Source organism: Melanaphis sacchari, unplaced genomic scaffold (assembly GCF_002803265.2).
Source record: "Melanaphis sacchari strain LSU unplaced genomic scaffold, SCAv2.0 Contig10_pilon_pilon, whole genome shotgun sequence".
NCBI classification, from domain to species: Eukaryota; Metazoa; Arthropoda; class Insecta; order Hemiptera; family Aphididae; genus Melanaphis; species Melanaphis sacchari.
The window spans coordinates 3,131,202-3,154,662 of NW_020270420.1; the positions used below are offsets into that span (position 1 = coordinate 3,131,202).

The 23,461-nt window shown below is 29.4% G+C and overlaps 1 protein-coding gene across 1 annotated transcript in view; it reads left to right on the top strand.

Annotated features, from left to right (window-relative positions):
• The window catches only part of LOC112603683, a 145,059-nt gene that overhangs the window by 107,845 nt on the left and 13,753 nt on the right, over positions 1-23,461 (top strand). Inside the window, 1 exon segment of the mRNA XM_025352372.1 lies at positions 16,713-16,918. Coding sequence (XP_025208157.1) covers positions 16,713-16,918 — 206 coding nt within the window.

The window sequence follows — 23,461 nt, forward strand, 5'->3', positions numbered from 1 at the left end:
AAATTAATGAAATTAAAAAAAAACACACACACACATATTGATAGTAGTAGAAACCCATTGCGAATAATATCGTATATGGTATGTAGTGTATCGTTCACATCCTTAATCATATGTATACGATTAATTGTATTTTTAGAACTTAAAATGACCACCTGGTACTCTGCATTGCAGATGTCTCGCTCCCTCGCAATGAGTAAAACGAAAAATAAAATAAAACACAATTCGGGTCACGGTTTTTTTTGAGAATTCGTTACACCACTATAAGTGTATAATATGTATGTTATTTTACACACATTATATAATTACAATTCTGTTGTTGTATTACTTTTTTTTTTAATTGTTCCGCTAAAAATATTACGTCTATTGTGTGCATTTTTCATTCGAGGCAATGGGATAATACTATCGTTTTGAGTGTTTTTTGAAAATACTTTAAACCGACACACTAAAATAGTGATATAGAATTTATACATATTATTATCTAATAGAAAATGAGTTCACGTTTCCACAGTCTTGATCACATATTTTTAATTTAATGTACCTATTGCAAATTTTCATTTTTATTTATTTTTTGAATTCAATTGTAATCTATTTTCTAGTTAATCGTTATTTTAAAATACATTTCGTATAATACTTACGCTTCTCGTATTACATTTACACAAAACCATATTTAGAAGATTTAAAGAACCATAATTATTGTTGAAGAGGTGGATCTTATACCGAAAAACCAGTTAAAATATAAACACCCATTGAAACGAGTATTGCCTTCTCTATAGTTAATGATGCACTATCATTATCTTTGTTGTCATTATTATTATTATACGGCGTGTTACATATACATACTTCTACTATACATCATACGGTCATTACTACGTGTTATGCCCCTCGCGGGCAAAAAGATTATTCTTAAATTCTCGTGGCTTGGAAAAATAAAACAAAACAATATTTGTGATGCAAATAAATTAAACGAGATGGGCTTTTATGACCGATGTTTCAATGGTCGGCGTTTATACTAATTGGTAACCTGGTTTTAAATCCAATTTTATCAATATTATGTTAAAATCGGACTACATATAATGTGAAAATATAATAGCCAATAGGTATATTATATTTAAGATGCATGATGCATATACATATAACTACGAAGAGGGGTGGGGATCCCAACTACTGTGGCATGTTGCTAGCGGGCGGTGCTATAAAATAAAGTAAAAGAGATGTGAGATTATTTTTGGCGTACAAATCTCGCCAAGTTTTATAGATCTTATTTAAAACGAGGACCATTAAACCATATAATATATTATATTATACGTATAGTAACTGTGTAAAATCATTTTCTTCAGTACGTGTACGTCATAATATAACTGACCGTGTTTTTGCTCATGAATTTTTTTTCGTCAAAAGGTATTTCAAAGGGGTTAAATTGAAGAAAACGTAGAAATTTTATAATTGAATTTAAACCACTATCCTTTGAATATATTCTTATACTTATATTGTTGTTATTAATCACTATATCTATCGAAACTTGAAGTGTGTACAATTCAAAAAATTTCGTGATACAATTAGTTACACGTACATACGCATGTATATTAAACGTAAATATGCATTTTCTAACATTAATATTTAGATATCAAATGTGATAAAGTATTATAATTGTGTTGGTAGTATATATATGATTTTTTTTCTAACAACGATCTTTAGTAGCGAAAGAAAGAGATGGACATGTTTTTTATAGATATTTTTTCCCCTACAAGAGCATTTTTGGACGATTAGTGAAAATTATTATATTCATCGCTGCACTAATTTTTGATCGCGTTCTTGTATATGATGATGATAGTTTTATATTGTTTATATTTATCTGATATGCTTTACAATCTTCAATGGTCCGCAAATTTTTAAATACATAATACTTATACACAGTGTGCAGTTAGTCACAAGGATTTTTTTATATTGTTTTATTCCCTACCATTCCGAAATGCTTCAATAGTTTTACCACACCATTCGGCAAGATGTTTTCTTTTATGTTTTGTCTGTATTTCCCTCATAGCGACCTACCTTCCACGAGGGAGAGAAAGACCGCATTGTTCGTTAAGCATCTGACCAAAACTGACACTAAGACCAATTAGCCAGAATGATTTCTGGTCGCGCATGCATTTAGTGTGTGGTATTTTTATTTAACTGATTATATATATATATATATCATGTACATGTGTGAACAACATATACTGAATAACTTATCAAGGCCACATGAAAACAAAAATACAAGCCCACCAATTATATATATTAATTTGATGGACAGTGATGTTGATTGATGCCAATAATAATACAGTTCGTCAAACCCGAACACAAGGTTCCATAAAAATCGATTTCCCCAGCGATTGATTCATTATATTAAAACGAAAACCGCGTACGCATTTCCTACGCTAAATTTGTTCGATTCAATTGAAGTTGTGAACCATCGTGTTGAAATCCACTAAAATTATGTAACAAGTGAAAACGATTTCCAGAGTATATGCAGAGGATTTCTTTGAGATTGATGGAAATTCTACGATAATTTATACATTATATTCTTCAATACTTGTAAGTTGTAGAATATAAGGTTGATAAAAGCTTACTCGTATATATACTACAGTCTACAAGTAATACAACAACAATTTTTTTTTCGAAAAGTTATATTTACATTTATATTGTTAACACATTTTTCCACAGCATTCTTACGTATACATATGTTTGTTATAAAATGTAATTTTGTCCAGGAGATGAAAAAAACTCAAAATAAAATTTGTCGAAATAACTTGTTTATATAGTTGGAGTCTAAAGCCATGAGATTTGTTTTAAGTCCACGTCTTAAAATTGTTTTCAACTTCTAATGATACCAATCGCGTTCTATTATCAATATGTTGTTATTATTATTTTGATAACAATTCAAGATTAAATAGAATAAAAAGATTTTTTTTTTTAAACTACGGACTTCCGTAAGCCACATACATTTCTAAGTTTTCTATTTCCGTTTTCTCCCTTGTACATAGCCACGCTCTGGCATACACACACAATAATAACACTCACAACATTATTATCGATGCAAAGGAACGTTTCTGGCAGCATAAATGTATGCAGCAATCTATTCTCGCTTTCAGCATTGTTATTAACGTACCTACACGTCACAGTCCCTGTTTCTATATGCGGATCAAATGAATTATTGACCGGATACTATGCTTGTATTCATTCAAACAAACTCGAGGGAAAATATCACGAATGGTGGCACAATTAAAGTCTATCACCTATACTACCGCCTCTCTTTTGTCATCATAATGCCAGGTGACTTAGGCGGGAATCGTCGTAATAAAGGGAGCAGATATAAAGTAAAAAATCTAAATAACCTTCTTATGGTTAAAGTGGTTACCCACTACCGGATGTGATCGTGGTCTAATATTACACCCGTGGTTCCTCATTAAACACGTCCTTAATTCGACAACTAAAGACACTTAGCTTATAGTGCAGTACTATATTTATACAATGTATGATATTATTATAAAAATGTAATCCAAAAATTATTTTTCATGAGTATGTGACGTAAGTAAGCGGTAGGAACTATACGAACATCTGTATAAAGTGTAAATATGATTTAGTTAAATGAATACAGTTAAAATAATAATATTACTTAAGTATATGATTTTTGTTTTTATCCTTAAGATACATAAAAAAAATACTTACAACAGTGTAAATTATTTTATAGGTATTTTTTTATTAATTATTATCAATAATTTTAATTTTTTTCGAAATTTTAATATTTAACATACTACTAGTACTTATTGAATTCTTATAAAAGCTAATATTTTTAGTTTTGTCAGATTGCAATATATATATATATATTTAAATTATAATCTATCACTAAAGAAAAACTTGATTCTACTTCAAATAACTTTTTGTACTATACTTATACTTATCATAATATATTCTAAGTATCACGTTACAAAATGTTTACTTTCATATAACTCCCACACGAACTTATTCAATGGAACTCATTATTTTCTTGAAGATTAAATTAAATACATAATTTATAATTAATTAGTATTTCTTTATCTTTAAAAGTACTTAATTTAAATTATCTCTTTGATATACAACTAAAAAATAGATACATCCAAAAATTAAATATTTGTACCAAATGTTTTTATTATAAATTTCCCAATGAACAATTTGATATCACATTGAGATAATAACCCTTATATAGACAATTTCCTCACAATAGGATTCACCCTCGATTTTATGAAGAATAGGGTAAGCGGAGATAGAAAACTTTCAGAATCCTAGTGTATACACGAGTAAATGAGTCATCTTTATAAATAATTACGTATACACTACAGCTTAATCCGATTCTCATTCAAGTTTTAAACCAAATCAACATTTATTTTGTTGATTTATTTCTATCTACATAAGCGCATGAATAGTTCGATAAAATATATATATATATATTTATATTATTTTTGTTGTTCTGTAAATGCACTACATTTAAATACCTTTAGCTCTATTCTGTAATATCTGTATGTTCTAAGTAATTTATTTATTTGTTCGTTATCTCTCTAGGAGTGGTGAAAATTTTTCACGTCTTAACGTCATTGATTTTACCATATTCTTACAACTCCCCCCCCCCCCGTGATTAAAAAAAGTTACATAGTTTCTTACTCGTAAAGCATAAGTTCTAACGCCTTTATTATAATTTATATAATTTATATATATATATATGTGATGATCCAAACAACTCGATTTGTAAACTCCAGTACTCCCCATTGTTATTATGTCACCCCATGAGGTTACTGAACTTATATACCCTCTACCAGTTCGACCAATCAAAACTCTACAGCCCCTCGGCACTCAGATTATTACGATCATTTACTGTAGGAAATCACACTAGCATGTTCTTAAATATTGCCATTGAAAATGTAGTTCAAATGAAAATTTTTCAATGTTATTATTAGTATAATATTTAGAACACTGGCTAGTTCAATTCGGTCCTATGTTATTCATATCCAAAAAGCAACGAAAGACGTGAAATCATGATATATGACCTGCAAACTGTCAAGTTAAACTCACTAAACAATAATGTAATCTATTGAGGCTGATGTCCTCTTTGTTTTTGGTGTACATTCTAGTTGGTTTTTTAAGAATGAAAATACTCATGTCATCTGAAATATTAATTAAAAACTGTCTGCTTACGTATTCAATGTTTTGTACGTTTAGTGAAATTTCAATACAAAAGGGTGCTAGTTGCAAGATAGTTTATTAATTAATTTATTCACCAACAATGAATTAATTACAACATTTAACCCTCATATGCATGACACTTGTAGGCAACAAATAAAACCGCATTGTTAGCCGAAACCTGAGCTCAAATTGTTTTACTTACAAAGAACGTTTTCAACAACCTAGAGTTGCTAACCATATTTTATATAACTATACACTATAGATACATCGCGTTCAATATGATTTTCTTTATTATAAACAATTTATTAAAAAGAAAATCTGCATTTTTTTATGTGTTAAAGTTTTTATATAATATGTAAATCACACCATTGATATTAATACCTCGAATAAACTATTGTATAATATTCATGTGACACATTTTAATCAATCGTAATTTTTTCAATAAATACATATTGGAAGTTCGAACTTCGCTGAAAAAATTCTGTTATTTCTTACGCATAACGGAATCTGCAGAGATAGTGCGTAATTTCGTCTCAATCGTATATATATATATATATATATATATATCTCAAATAAACAAACAAATAAAAAAAAACCGTTCTTATATTATTGAAGAGTATTTTTTTTCAATTTGTCAACGAATGAAAAGAAAAAAAAAAACAGAAAGAAAGAAAACCCTATTATATGGTGGTGGTGATGATGGTGGAGAGAGTAGTGTAGTGTCAGTATAGTGGTGGTAGTGGTGGTAGTTGTATAGAAAAAAGGGAACCGTCGCCTCTGGATTTGGTTATCGACCCATCGGGCGTAATGGAACGTGCGTTGCGGAAACCGAATGGCATTACTTTAAATTGGACCCTTTTGCTAAAACTCCGGTGAAAGTAGCATTATTCTTGATTGATCGATTCTTATATATATTTATGTGCATGAGTGTTTGTATACAGATATTAAATTATCATTGTTGTCGGAACCATGTATGGATTTTTTATGTTTCTAGTTTTTTTTTTAATACTTAAGCTTTTGAACGCTTAAACGTTAGATACCAACACATTATAATAACACGTTTTTAATTACTTCAAATACTTACCTACTAATGGATATTTTGAATAAAATACTTAAATAATTAATGATTTATATTTTTTTAAATATTTCTTACCAAATTAATAATACATAGTTTTTGTTCTTAATTCGAATGTATGTTATTTATAAACAAATAAAAAATGTTTAAAAATATTAATTAATTTTGATTTAATGCGATTATAGTCCAGCAAAGTCGCCTTGAAAAGTAAAAATAATATTCGTAGATTATGTAGTCAAAAAATATTTTTTTACAATCAAAAACATACTTGATCTTTATAACGATCATCTACTTAGAAAAGTTTAAATATTTTAAATAACCTATAAACTAATGCCTACAATTTTACCACGCATGCTCATATCAAACCACTGTCAAGTTGTTGATAAACGAAATTTAAATTTAAAATATTATTTTATTATTTATTAAAAATATATTTGTATAGTAAAATATGCTATATAAATTATATTTGAAAAATTTAAATTAAATTTTATGTGATATAAGGTATGTAATTGTTCCATCTGAAATTTAAAGGTTTTTTACATCGTTCTATTAATTAGTTAATAACAACACAACTCTCATACGCGTTTCAATTCGTCTACCGATGAAATTTAAGCGACTTTTGAAGTACTTTTTTTTTCGATAAGTGTACTTGCAAGATCTCGAGAACCTCATCGCAGCCATATTATATTTATTGTATCATGCAATACAAAAAGTTGGTGGCGACCCGATTTCAAAATAGGTACATAATATCGAAAAAGCAATTTCAAGTTCGAGACGTCGAGATTACTCTATTCATCAGCGTCGTAATCCTTGACGTTGTACCGGAACGCATATAATAATGTATATGTACTAATCCCGCGATAGATATGTCACAGCGTACAACGTGCAGTTATTATACCTATATATATATATGCTAAAAACGTGTACCTGTCACCGTACGGCTATATGTGCAGTATTCAATAATTGAATTCCATATCGGACATTGTTGTTACACCGTCGTCGTCACCGCCAAAGGCGAAAGTCATCGCCAGCGTTTATATTGTATGCTGTCTCGCGTGTATACGATTTCGTTGATATTATTTTTTTCATAATTTTTTCCCGACAGCGTGTAATAATTTATTCTCGTGGCGATAGTATTGCGTCCGAAACTAGCTATCCCGTTATCACAGCTACGAGTATACTATAGCAACGCGTAACATAAACATAATATTATAAAAATTTTGAATACTTAAAAAGTTAAAAAATGGTTTATTTATGTCGAAACCAAGTAGTATAAAACGATAATAGAGTTAAACGCTAATAATAATGATAATTACTAGGACTGTGAATTAAATGCACTATAATACCTAAGAAAATTTATTCAAATTGCATAAAAATTCAATTTTAAATGTAATAAAACAAAGAATGCAAATAAAAGTTTCAAAATTGAATTCGTAATCACGATATATTGTTCAAACTATCCGCCTAAAGAAAGCTACGTTGTTTTAAAATAAGCTCAAAAATATGTGTTTTTCTATAAATGTTCATGCCTATTAATAACAATATTATCATTCTTATCATTCGGCTGGTAGTTGTCATAAAGCATTACAAAGTTCTAACCGATATGTTATTATATTGCTTACTATTTACATAAATTCTATAAATACATCGTTGAAATATTATAATATCCACCAATGTCGACGTGGATGAAAAAAGTATAAAACGATATGATCATTAATTTCGTCGAGTCGAAGCGAAAAAAATTATATTTTGTCTTGTCAGCCGGCGCTTACAAATTCGCCGACGCGGTATCGTTCAATTCGGAGGGTGGAGTTTCCATCATCACATGTGCGACTAAACATGTACAGTCGTAAAAGCAAACACGCCGAGGTGATATTATAGGTTTATTTTTTTTTCGCTGTTCGGTTGTGTACTTTTTTTTGCATCCATCCCTTTCGATTGAAAAACGTGACTTGTTTTATCGCAGTGCGGCGTCACCGGTGTCACGGCCTTTTGCAAAATTGCATCTCTATACATACATCGAGCGTGGGGATGGAAACAGCGAGGCAAGAAGAGGATTATAAAAATATACCAGGGAAAAAAAGCACATTATGTATTAGCGCTAAATCGAAAATTCGCGGATGGATTTTATGGGCGCGAGTACTATCCAAGCTTTCGACGACCCGGAGGGGTCGTGAAAAAATTCAATAAAGCCGAATTTGTCCAATCGATGTCGTCGTCGTAGTAGTCTACATTGTATAAAGAAGAATATTATTAAATTTAATAATGGATACATTTCTCTTATTCTCTTCGTCAAAGCACTTCGTTATATTTTATTATTTTACCCGTGCGAAACATAATAATAAATTGTCAACTACAATTATTTTGCTCAGGGCATGATATATTATTATTATTATTGTTCGATGCATTTTTTATGAAAAGTTGTTCGATCGATGTATTGTCAATTAAAATACATATTAAACCTATACTTAAACGTCATTTGAAAACCTTACAATCTTCGCGTATTAAATCCACTTATTATAAACAATTACAAAAGACAATTATTATTTTTTTTGTAAGCTCGAAGTTTGTGTATAATTATTTATTAGATAATGATAAATATGATTAATTAATTCTTATGATGAAGTGGTTTTAATATGAAACATCCAGAGCTCACAATCGTGGATTTTGTGATATATTATACGTGTTCACTTACTTTGATAAGACAAAGGCCTACGTTTTAGTATACAGAATGCATTTAATATTATATTAGTGCTTCGCTGTAGACGTTCCTTGTAAACCACTAAACGAATTACACAAACAAAATATCATTATGTTATTGGCTGGGTTTGTAACACGCGTATACGATTAAATCTTTTGAGAAAACCCTTGTCATCAGCTACGTCTGAGTATGTTACTGGGCATATGTTTTCACGATATCTTTATTATAGTAATGCCCATTTTCAAACATTCTCTAGGTTCATCTGTACTTATGTTTCATAAAAAGGGGACAATAGAAATGTAAAAGGATCTAGTAATGTACACTGAGTAAACTTGAATAAAAGAATGGCTCTTTTGTAGTTTCGTAAAATGTAATTTTCAGTATCGATTGACGTAAAATGACACAACCATGTATGTAATCGTGTCTTGCGTTGACAAGTACTTTTAAGGGAATAAATAAAATTAAAAATCAGGAGATGAGCTCATGTTATAAAAATATTTTTTTCCTCAGATCGCCTAATGGCAAATAGGTACACATAATTGTAACAAAAGTAAAAATTGATCACTTAACAAATTTATTGAAACAAAAATTGAGTCAAATATTTTCAACCTAACCTTTGAATTTATAAGTTCATTTTAATTTCTCATGACAATATATAGTTATTTAGATTTTGTTTTACATTGTTATTTGTTTATAATACAAAAATTTTATTCTCACTGTAGTAAAATATTAGGCATAGTCGTTGTTCCAAGAGCTATACAAAATACATGTAGTATACTTATATATGATTATATACCTATGATGCATAATGGTACATGGCCGACGGATCTCAATGCTTTATGAGTATATGTGCTGCGTGACTTCTACTGTACCCCAAGGATATTCACTACTCACTAGTATTAATTAATGACCTTTTGCAAGTTTGAAAACAATTTTGTTTACGATATACATCACATGTTGTACGTAATATTATAAGTCGATTTTTTAAAACATACATTTTATCCACTAATATTTTGTAGCTAATCTGTTGGAGATTATTATTATACCTCGAGAACGTCAATGTTCGTGAATATTAATGCGACTGATAGCTGACAAGGCACACAAAAATACGTCTATGTTAGATATACTGTCATAGTATTGATGTTTAGATAACACGATAGAATTTGACGGGAATTCGTAAATGGGTGTAATGTATTATATCTCGGTGATCGTAATTACACCATCGTCATTGCCCGTTAGCATAATCAAAAGCTTCCATAGATGTATGCTATATAGTAGGTAATATATACATTCGAAATGGACCTTAAGATAGGTATAATATAATACACGAACATTATAACAATAATAATGCTAATTCTCTCGTGTCAACGTACAACCTTCGCAAATATATATAGTATTTCAAGGTATCTGAGGACATGACCAAGCACAGGTAAGTACGCCATATTTTATATTATAGCGTTATTATTTGACTCTGCTTCCTGTTCATAGGCGCGCAGACGTTATAATATAGTATATCTGAAGTCGTTGCAGTTATACGCCTAATGATATTTCTGTGCTCTTATTGTATTATTATCATTATTATTAAAGTTGGTTATTGAAACAACACGATGACATATACAGAAATATTTATTGCCCTTGGCTGTTTCACTTTTTATTAACTCCGTCATTGATTGAATTGTCTCACATTTTTACAACTTCAGTACAATTCTTAGCTATTTCAATTTGCTCATTATTCTATATCAGCAGGTAAAGTGATTGTGTTCGTAACTACTTATAAAACCTTTTTTTAGAGTCCGAGCTTTTAGTGTTTAGTGTTTTAGGTTTTAAAACGAAATGTCTTTTCGGTGTTTTTTTGGTGGACACAAAAAAGCTCAAGCATTTTACTAGCGACGGCACTTCCGTGCGTTATCATGTACACAGTATACGCACACTTAATATTTACTGCGTTTATATATATTTATATATATATATAGCATTGTAGATTATATATCCTTATGAAATCCTTTTTGCGGGACTATTTGTGCCAGACCGGCATTTCCGACAACGACTTTTGTCGTTTATCGCATCAGAACGATCGCAATTCCCCGCACAGTCATGTTCAATTTCTATGTGTATATATATTTTGAAAGACGAGCACAAGTAGGCTATGCGGTGATAATGTTTTTTCGGTTGTATTATTACTGTTTCTACGACTACATATACCTATATATAACACACGAGTGTACGTGTGCTGTGTGGTATGCGGCCCCAAAGCCATCGACCCTCGCTTTTTTGCTCTATTCGTCTTCTAGCACCCTCAGATAAAATAGTATATACTCTAATACTCTATACACTAATAGTTTTGAGTTACGCAATGATGCTTTTTTCTTTTTGCCTTCTTAGTCTGTCTCTCAATCCATGTCTTGGGAATTCCGTACCTAACACAAGATACTCCGTATAATGAAGTAACGGTGTATAAATTTCAATTGTATAATAAGTTATTACAATGCCATTAATAATCATATATATATATATAGTAAAAAAACGCACTCAATCGATGCGGAGCGGCATGCAAGATGGTTTACTGCGTGAAGGTGTAACTCCGTTATATATTATTTTTAAACAAAACCTAATCCTTTCTGAAGACGGTACTGCTGCTTAATGCTACTGATTCGTTATTAACAAATTTCCATACAAACCTCCTCGATTTAACATCTAGATCAATGATTTGACTATGGTTGGCTAAGGAGATAAATGGTTGTAAACATTAAATCGTTTGTTATGGAATTGATATCATGAATGCATAGGAATATTGTCAGTGATTTTAAAATAATTTGTTTTCAATAACATTTCATTATTATTTTCGACATTATATGTATAGTAACAACTAAAACGCTAAAAATATAATAATATTATATAACCTAGAATACCACTGAAAAATTTAAAAAAGTAGATTATTCTATAATATATCATGTATATTATTGACTAGGTATACATTTATATTTATATTGCTTTATAATGTATGTAGTTTACATAAAAAATAATCTTGATAGAGTAACATTTCAGTTTTATTTTTTATATTGATTTATGATATTAATTTTAACAGCATATTTTATTTACTTTCTTTTTAGTTCCTTTTAATTCATTTAATAATTTGTTAAATTGTGCGTATTTAAATTAACTTGAAACCTTTATTTAATAATACCACGTAATTTTTGTTATTCATAGAAAAATTTTACGCTTATGTATCTTATATTCTTCAACTATAAGATCTAAGTAAAATTTAGTTTTTACTTCATTATTCACGATTAATCAATAATTCAGCTGATGTTTAAATGTAATAACTTATACCATAATTTTAGTATATTTATTTTAAACTAAAAACAATATTATTATTGTGACTGTCAAACTTATATTATATACAAAACTTTTGCTATGCATATGTAATAAAATTGGATTTAGGAAACACCTCTATAAAGGAAACTACATTAAAGTTTTTTTTTAATTTGAAAACTGATTTAAATCGCATGAGAAAAAAATGCATAGATACAACTAAAACTCTGAAAAAATACTTTGGTATATTGTATATCATTATATTATATTATTATTATCATTATTTTTGGCTCCGCGTGGAATTCTAATATGTTTTTCAAATTATTATTTACTGTGCCGGGATATTAGAAAACTAACCGGAATACACCTACATGTACAATATTCTACAAAGATATATATATATATATAATAGGATATAATATTATTGCATACTGTAAATTTTATTCTAGTACTGTAGAATATGTGAACTATATTTCAAACATCATACTTTAAACAAATCTGTTAACTGAATACGTCGAATACTTCACCATTTTGTACAGCTGTAAGAATATATTTGCAAAAAATCATTATTATAATTCACATAGCTGATGTATGGTCCATCGAACAAATGTGATGTTTATGACAAAATAATCAAAATTACAAAAAAAAAAAAAAAGAAAAAAAAAGTAATAATAATAATGAAAAAAAAACATAAGAATGCAAAAGTCATGAAAAAACACGTAGGAATAAATGATAATTACTTTGTTTGTTACCCGCACATTTGTGTTGTAATTTTTTTTATCCCAAAACTCATTGTCGAGTAAAATATAATACATATTACCTACACATTGTATATTAGTGATCGATATGAAATTTTACTTTTTTTTGAAGGTTACATTTGACAATTTACAAAATTGTAGTTTACACAAATAGTAAAAATCGACACGGCAAATAAATTATTCTGCAGTAATAAGTAGTAAATAGTAATAACCCGATTCAAATGATTATGATATAAAAAATAATAACAATAGTATTAATACCTAATAAAATAATAATAATAATAAACCAACAACACAAACTTAATATTTCGCATTGTGCATAATAAAAATATCCCATTGGGAAAACACAATTGATTGTTCGGAGATTGAAATATGATATATTGATACTTGACAAAAGAAATACTCTGCTATATTATACTTCTATAAAAAAAATAGCTGATAACTATTGGCAATCAATTATTATTATGTATAATCATCTCTCCAATCGGAACTAATCAAAATGGACGAGACTAATTATTATTGTCTTATTGGTTAAAAGACAAAACAAAATTTAACTAAAAACACATGTTAACATTGAAACTATCTAGTAAAATACATTTGATAATAACAACGAATGCTCCCTAGTATATCCTTCGATTTGGCACACTTATATCTATCAACCAATTCGAAAATATAAACAATTAAAAAAATACAAACCTTGACATTAATTAATATAAATTTCTTCTTCTAAAAAACTAATTAAAAATTACAAAATTGTTGTCTTTTTCTTTACTCAGCTATAGTATAAATTAGTCTTTAGCTATAGTTAAGTAATAATAAACTGTTAATGAATAACGACGGGCACGAAATAATCCGATTCTGACGATAGTATATAAATTGCTACTATAAATAAAATAATTAAAAATTTGCTGCTATTTGAGCACTTTCAATAATTATAATATACTTGATTAAATTGTCTTTTAATATTAAAATATTATTATCTAATGCAATAATGCGGTTCGTTCGGGCCATAAAATTTTTGTTCAGCCAGTTATTACGCTATGAAAAGTTTAACTGAATTACAATGAGAAATGCAGGGAGCGGCAACAAATTCGACGGTTTTTTCTACCGACAAAGGGTGTGTCGAATGAGTTCCTCGTAAAACCCCCAAGGAATAAGACTCATCCGAACACCCTTTGCCAATGTTAGCCTTGCCTATATATTGCTCACCCCAAATCACATACGAAATGCATGACCGGCTTTTAAGAGATGGGTTTATTTTACGACTTTATCAAATCGTAGGAGGATCCATCTTCTCGTTCAAACACACTCGCAAACTTATTTTTAATCCAACGTCGAACGCAACTGCGCGTTCGCGCGGTTTTTAATATTATCACTTCGATTCAACGATCATATTATTATTGTAAATAACGCGCACAACCATAATCCGCGATCTCTTATCCGTTCATCTCGGTTGATCGCACTTTGTTTCTCAACGACGACTTCATTAGCCAGATCCTACATTACAGGTATAATATTATGTAGAGGGTGGAGATTGTAAACACGATATTATTTTAATGTGATTTCATTTCTGAACGAAAGTATATTTCACTCGACGTTCGACTACACGTGATAATGGAAATTAATTGTATAAAACACCTCTGGGTAAAAAATCACTAAGAGAAAGTGTTATCGATCTGTTCTGCTTCACAAGTTCAATTGGTTTACGCATAATATATATATTTAATATTACTTATAGGTAGGTCAATTTTCTTCTTAATTAAACGATGATTTCTATAGTATATAAAGTATATATGTATATACTAATAACATTATCATTATATTTAATTTATGGCGAAAAACGAGAGTAATAATATTTAACGAAAATAAAACCGCGGGATTCATCCGCTCAAATTGACGGTGTCGCGTTATCGAACCCGTCATTGATACGTTACGGAACCGCCGGAGGGCAATTTTAAAACCGGACGCCGCCGCTCGCCGTGTTCGTGAATCTCAGGCTGGTCACCTTGAACGTAGGTCAGATATTCCACAATACTCGACCATGCGCGTACGTGCCGGACCTCCACCTCACATAATATCTGATCATCTCGTACACTGTATAATATGTATGTAAAATGTGTATATATGCGACTCCGCGCGAGATAGGTGTACTATACTTTGGAATACGTAATTTATATTATATACGAGGCATTCGTATACATTATTTTCTAGCAAGATGCAATCCGTGTCCTTTGAAGGAAATAATAATGATAATAATAACATAATAGGCAAGTAAGTATATATGATTACTATCTACATCACGTGCTGCACTTGTACAAATTATAATATTAACGCAAAAACCGTATGTATATCTTATTTGCAGTGACGCGATGGTTCTAAAATACACAAAGCCGAGTAATGTTTACCACGCCACTTTGGTGTTTAAAACCAAGATAAAAATTCGACGAAAAAAAAAAATTAAACCATTCAGTCGTGTATTTTAATTGCACCCTATACGCCTGCCCTCCGCGCGACTCGCATAAGCAGAGCACCGAAAGTGCCTATCTGCATTCGGGTAATATGATAATGCGATTGGATATAACATTTTATGCTAATAAACGTTCGTCGTGCGTTTGATACGGTTTCCATTCGTGAACTAAATGATCCCAATAACCATAACATAATCGTATGGGATAAAATATAAAAAAAAAAAAAAGAAAATATTCATTTACATTTTGTTGTTATAGTGCGCACTTGTTATGTATATAGGTATAGAGTATAGTATGTGAATACTGAATACGGGTCTTCCGGTGTAAATGCTTACGTGTATAATATATAGGTGTACCTGTTGTTTTTCAACAGCTACTATAAGCGGCGCGGCTCTCGGTGATATTGTTTTCGGTTAATATAGCTTGGGTTAATGCCTCAGACTACAATAGTTGAATACATATTACATATATTATGATGTATAAAAAAAATTATACTTACAAGCGCATTGAATAATTTATAAACCAATACTAATAAGTAATAGTGTAGTTGTATTATATAATATTATACGCCATATCATCCGTTTATTTATGTATTATGTATACCATAAAAATAATCATCGTTATAATAACGATGTGATTATTTAATTAAACAGTAAGTTGTTGTATAATATCATAATATTTTCTCCCCCAACTGAATCGTCCAGATATTAATAACGACATGTAACTTGAACAAAAACATTAGTTAATTTTATAATATATTTTGTGTAATGATGTGTTGCACGTATTGTACCGACGATAAATAATATGGATAAATTGTAAAAAAAATCTTGTGTTATTGTTTTTCTCACTGTTGAAAACGGATAATAAATAATTAATATTTATTGTTCGTTCAAATACCTACTCTCAAGAGACAAGTTGTAGTACATACAATTAAATATTGTTTAAGTGATGAATGTGAACTTTTATATTATTTGTTAACCTCTTGACTTTATCTGTCATTGAGTAAAGATACTTTTTTGAACTGCATACGCTTAAGAATATTACTGTTCATGACCATTTATCGGCCATTCAATTGTCAATTTGCTTTATATCGCGTCGAAAACTTAACCCATTATTATTATATTATTATCATCATCATCATCATCATAACTTTTTGTCTGCACTCTAATATTATATACTAATAGTTTTCTATTTTTCAACAGGTCGTTACACTATTGCAGCGAAGAAGACACACCCAAATCGTGCTGTGGTCTATTGACGTTACCAGACGCCACCAGTACGGTATCCATCAGGTGGTTCATTGGTATCGTGTTCATAGCAGGGATTTGTTCAGCGCTCGTAGGCACAGTCTTGGGTGCTACTAGGGCTTCCGGTAGAGAACACCTCACGGTCGCCTTACTTATGATAGGTAAGTTTAATATGTATTGTATTACTTAAAATAATGACACTTCTATTATCTAAGTATGACCATATTATTATTTTAAACAGTCATTTAAGAGACGTTTTAAATCGTTTTGTTAAACGGCGAGTTTATTTTTTACTAATACTAACTATACTAATATTTTACCAATACTTCAGTTTTTAATTTAAATATGCGTATTTGTATTTTAAGTACAAATATATTAGCGTTTTCATTGAAAAATTAAAATATTTAAAAGAACAACCATTGATAGTACTACCGAATTTATCAATTTTATCTTGTTGAGATTTTGTAACTCAATGAATAAAATGTAAATATAAAACATTACATGATTAGGTGTAGATACATAAAATATGTGTATGATGTATGTGCATTAAACTATTGTTTTATTTTTCGACAAATATTGAGTGGGCATATATGCGTATTAAATTATATGTATTTTATGTAAATATAAATATATTTATCTTCCATATCTTGGATAACTATTACAAAGTATATTCATTTAAGCGACGAAGCATAATTCATGTTTTCAGTTTTTGTGACACGTCTAATAGTATTAGATACATATCAGCGCATTTACAATGGTATAATATTGCATAATTGTGTCTATATATATTAGTTAATCACGCGCGCTATGACAAAACGTATGTCCATATTTATTTTAAAAATGGGCTTGGACCATTATTTGTTCTCCGAGTCAGATAAATATTTTTTTACAATCTCAATGATTTCATTTTTTAATAAAAATACAATACCTACATCGAGGAATATGATTCTTCAAACTGAAACAATTGTCATGATGGTGTATAATACTATATATATTACCATTAATCGTATGTAATCAAATTATACAAATCTATTCATATTATTCGAAACACGTTTATTTCCAATGAATTTTTTTCGCCCTTCCATTCAAATATACTTTTTATTAGATTTTACAGTTTTTCTATGCTAGACGGCCCATAACAAAATGACCACCATACACTTAGCTCTGTATTTTTTGTTAAGTCCTTGTGTGGGTTATAGCTTTTTCCTATTGTTTTGGATAACTACTACCACATAAAATTCACAAAATCTATTAATTTTACCCTTAATAAGATTTCCATCACTCCATCTCTCCATCATAACCAATATCCGATAGTTGCGAATGTATTATGAAATTTCTCCTGCATACTCAATAGTTAATCAGGGTGTATTAATAACTACTAATAGGTAACCAAATCGATTTTACTGTATACGCGTATATTTGTATGCTGCAACATTATAATAACGCTGCTCAATTTCCACAAATTCGTATACTACGTAAGTAAAACTAATATTGGTACCCTTCTGCCAGTTTTCTCGTCATACTCGTATTATATACGTATACACTGTTGTGTGTAATCTATTAATGTTATCATTTATCACGTATATTTTGTTCAAACAGCATTAGAGGTCCGTGTATATAGTGTGCTGAGTACCTACATTTTATATTAATCAGCATACAATATGTTTTTCGTGACAATCTCCTTTTAGCTCGGTATACGATTTATCTTCTGTCTTCAATCGTGCATTTGACTGTCCTATTAATGACGTTACACAGCCAGTGTACACGTGCAGGATTGCTTATGTGAGCAAAATGCTTCCGCCATTAATCGGATTACTCACAATCGACAGGAGGATCCAATAACCATCCGACGGATTATATATTAATAAACCACAGATTTTCTGTTCACTTAGAGAGATCAAAAGGGTGAACGAACAAATGCATCAGTGAAGGTCGATTTTGCAATAAAATTATATTATGCTAAATAATTTTTCTGTTAAAAACGCTTTAGCTTTTGTTATTTTATTATTATTATTATTATTTTGAAAATAAAAACAGCGTATTATATATAGATATAGTCATTTTATTCGTTTTTTAAAGTACGAATTAAATACAGTTTAATATAACCTATATAGTGAATTATTAGTTTTGTAAGCACATCATTAAAAACCCGTGTTCATTTTCATTTATTAACTATTTTATATAATTGACGATTTATTTAAAAAAAATATATTATAACTTTCAATATTTATACATTTTTTTAAACAAACGCAATATTATGATAAAAAATGTACACATTACATAGTTATTAATGTTATTATATTATTAAATAAAAATAAATTTTTATATTTTGACTTATGTTGTAATGTATTTAAAAAGTGTTAAATTGATAATATTTCTTATTTATTTAACTTGTTTTTATTAATATAAATATTTTATATTTACAAAATATACTGTCGCACTTACACAGTTGTTATAATGCCACAATGTATTTATTATTTAAACTCGTTCAATTATCAAGTATATATTAACATAAATAAAATATTAAAGGTATTTCATTATAGTTAAGCATAATAATTATAATAATAGCCATTAAAACGGTGAACAATACAACATTCATTTTATGTTATCTCTTTTTTTATTTTTTATTTTTTTATCGAAATATTGTATTTTGTAACTTACATATTTTATTGAACCATAATAGGCATTTGTTTGTCGTTGAAATTATTTATTTATACAAATTATCTCTATCTTAGACGCATTAAGACCGAACAAAAGCGTATCCTACGTAAAATGTCGATGTTATGGAGCGCGAGTTTTTTAACAACTGGAATCGTCTATTTATACGTGATGAATAAACGGGTGGAATAAAATGCTCAGACATTTTTAGAATGTAAATTAAGATTTTGTTTCCGGCACGTGGCGTAGGTAACGATAATAACGTGCTGTACGATATAATATGCTTGTTCAGTAGCCGTTGGTAGAATAATATTATAATATTTATGTGCGCGATTCGACGGAATGAAAATATAAACACGATCGGTGATTGCGGTCAACAATGTCTGCAATCCGACACTATAATAATAATATGTAAGTATAACTCCTACCTACGTAGTACGAAGTCATTTGTATATATATATTTGCGCAATATCTATGCGGTATCGACTTGCACGGGATTGGTGTTTCAATGCATAAATTATTCGCTCTACGATTCCTTGTGTGCAGTAAAGATTGAAATATAAAAAAATCGTATTACCTGTTATGATTATACACACATGATACGTAAAAATATTGAAGCAAGGGAGAGCGAACAAAATCGGTTGATCTTCATTGCCTTGTACCATATTTCGAATGACCCGTTGTTGAATTCACGCCAAGTGCGAGAGTAAACATACTTTATTATTTTAATAACTGTCGTCTTCATTCGTTGTTCAATCCGGTTCACGGCTATAATATTTATAATATTCAAAACGAATATATGCATAAACGATCACTTAATCATAATTAACAATTGCGTAATTCGCACGTGTGTTCATGTCCAATGTATATGCGTAAAATATTTTAATAATACACCATATTGTAACCATTTCTATTAAATAGTGCTTGGCTGAAAAAATTACGTAAAAAATTTGCGATAATATACGACGCGCTGTGTTGTGTGTTCAGAAATATATCATGCAGTTAAGGTAATAGCTATAATAGATTGAGAAACGATACCGGCTATAATACCTGTCATCTATCCAGGAGCACGCTACCAGGTTAGTGGTTACAAGCTATCTACCGACTTCCAGTCGTTGTTGACATCGTCACAAGGACGTTTTATACACATCCAGAATATCGACTAAGACTTTGACCGTACCCATAACATATCATGTTTTACATGCATGTCTCACACTTTTATTACACAAATTACGTTACCAATATTATCATTATTATTATTGGGCTCGTTGTGTTTGTATATTATTAATATAATGTGTTATAATGTGTGTGTGTCCTACGCATGAAGTGACCGCACAGACAGGATTTACGGGAGATTTACTTTCTCGGGACACACACGGCTTGTTCCCTTCCTAATATCTTCCTCCCAAGTTAATATTAGTAGAAATTCCACACAACAGCAGAGATGTTATTTTATATAGAATGATTCACCAAGCATGCTCATCCCCACTTGTTCTTAAAAAATGTATTTATTAAAATTTTGATTTTTGGAATTTGGAAATTATATTTAAAAGTTCTAAAGATGTTTTGTATTACTTGAGCAGTACGATATGAAAATACAAACTTCTATTTTTCAGATAACTTTTTAATATATTTTTTAAATATTAATTTAAATAAAAAATCATATGAGTTTCTCAGTCATTAAAATGTTTATATAAGAATTAATTATCTTTAAAAATGGTTTTCAAAAAAATATTAAATAGTTATCATATAATGAACTTAAAATTTATTTTATTTTGAATCATTTTACTAATTATAAATGTTGATATATTAATATATTAATAACGACAATTTTTAAATCATCGTGGCTCCTATATTTTTAAAACCCCTTATCATAAATCTATTATCCTTTGTATACAATGTAAAATAACTTAAAATTTACTCGTTTAAATTTTGATTTAAATACCTCAATATTTTCAAAAGGATAATCCGCTAAATAATTTTTAATAGAAAAGAGGAGTTTTCGTTTGAAAAACTGAAGTTCATAAATTCACATGTCACTAAGTAGTACAAAAATCTCTAACATTTTTAAATATTGTTTTTAAGTATGTTTAGAAATTTTAAAAACTATGATATTTAAGTAAAAAAGGAAGAACATGCTTGGTGAAACACCAAGATATGGTACACACACGTCGTTTTCTACTATCCAATTTTTGTGCACAGGATTTTCTTTACACATTTTTGGTCATTCTCCCGCAGTTTCTAGTCCTATTCCGTTGCCGCCGTCACTGCCGTACTCATCGGGCATTTATTTAACTACGTTCGCCATAATAAATTATTTTGAAAAACTGGGTTAAGGCGCACGTCTAGTTTTGACAACAATAACGTTTTATTGTTATTAAATATTAGATTGTACATATTCTTCGCGTATAATACAATCGCGAATCGGACAGACGCGCGTATACAAATTGCACTTGCGTGATGCTATACACATTATGTATAGGGAGACCAACCGTGTTTTTCCGCGTACTTCCGACACCAGGAAATACAGTGGTGGGGACTCTTCTGTATATTATACTATATATACTGCGAACGTTACGGTGACTTAAAAATAACGATCGCGCTGGCACGTATACTTACATATACAGTATATTCAACAAGACTTGTGGTCTCGTGTATAGATTATTTGAGCCCGTCGTGGCCATTGGTGTGTATAAAATATTAAATATAGCACATAGTTACATTTTGTTTGCCGTAAATGATAATATATAGAAACCAATTTTCGGGCATTTTAGGCACCGTACCTGCCTAACTGTTTGGCCTGTGAAATAAAACATCAAACACACGAGTTTTGATTTTATGGATCGTATTTAATGATCGTTTAGAAATCATTCTTTCGTATATTATGATATCGTTGCAGTATTATTTACGGCTATGTATTACGCCCATTGACGTCGATAAATTAGGTAGATAACAGAGTCTGCAAAGAGCGTTTCGAATTTTATTTCTTGTGTTCGGCTTTATATGGTGCATTGTAATCGACAACTTTAACGAAAAATGCATACGCGAAAATAATGTTCCCGTGCGATGATTGTTATTATTATTTTTATTTTACCATATATACAATATACATACATATTGATAAGTTTAATTTGTGTATTATTACGGATAATAGAATGAGAAACCAAATGATCAAATATTTTAACAGTCTCATGATAAATTAACTAACTATAATAAACTGATGATATGTTCTACTATATTTATTAATACAAAATAAATATAATATATTAATATTATGCATTTAAAACTGTACATATAATCATGTAATAGTTTTGTAAATAATTCATTACAAATACGAGTAGTACACATAATACGAATTTAATTTGCTATTTCTTTAATAATATTAAAAAAACAAACGTTATAAAATAAATAAACATTACCGTTATATTTGATGTATTGTGTATAATACGCTACTGTTGCTATCTTGGAATCCCAAATATAAATTGAAATAAAAACAGTTGAATTATTTATTTTATCGTGTTTATTGTTTGGGTGCTTCGACGAATTTGTAATCAGCTTAAGTATAACATTGTTATTATTATATTTTTTGTATTTTAAAATCATACGGCTTACGCATGAACTGTTTTAAGTATTATGTTTTATTATTATAAAAGTAATATGATCCTGTATAAAAAAAAACCACAACACGCAACACGTAAAAGCCAATTTTTAACTATTAACTAAACATTTTTCCTTCAAATAATTTCTTCATATTATAGCAATCGTTTTGTTTTTTTATTACTTGTTAGGTACTAACTACTAGTCGATAATTATTGAAATAAAATATTGCGGTACCTATATGCTAATAATTAATTAAGTGGTTTTCTGTATAGTATACTTATTATATAAATATACGATTAAAGTATAATGATTAATGTATCATCATAAATAATAGAATATCTTGTTAACCTTTGTTTAATATAATTTGATAGAATAAATAGTAACTTATTTTTATAAATGTATGTTGCAAACTTTGATATGATGTTTAATATTAATTACTGTCTATG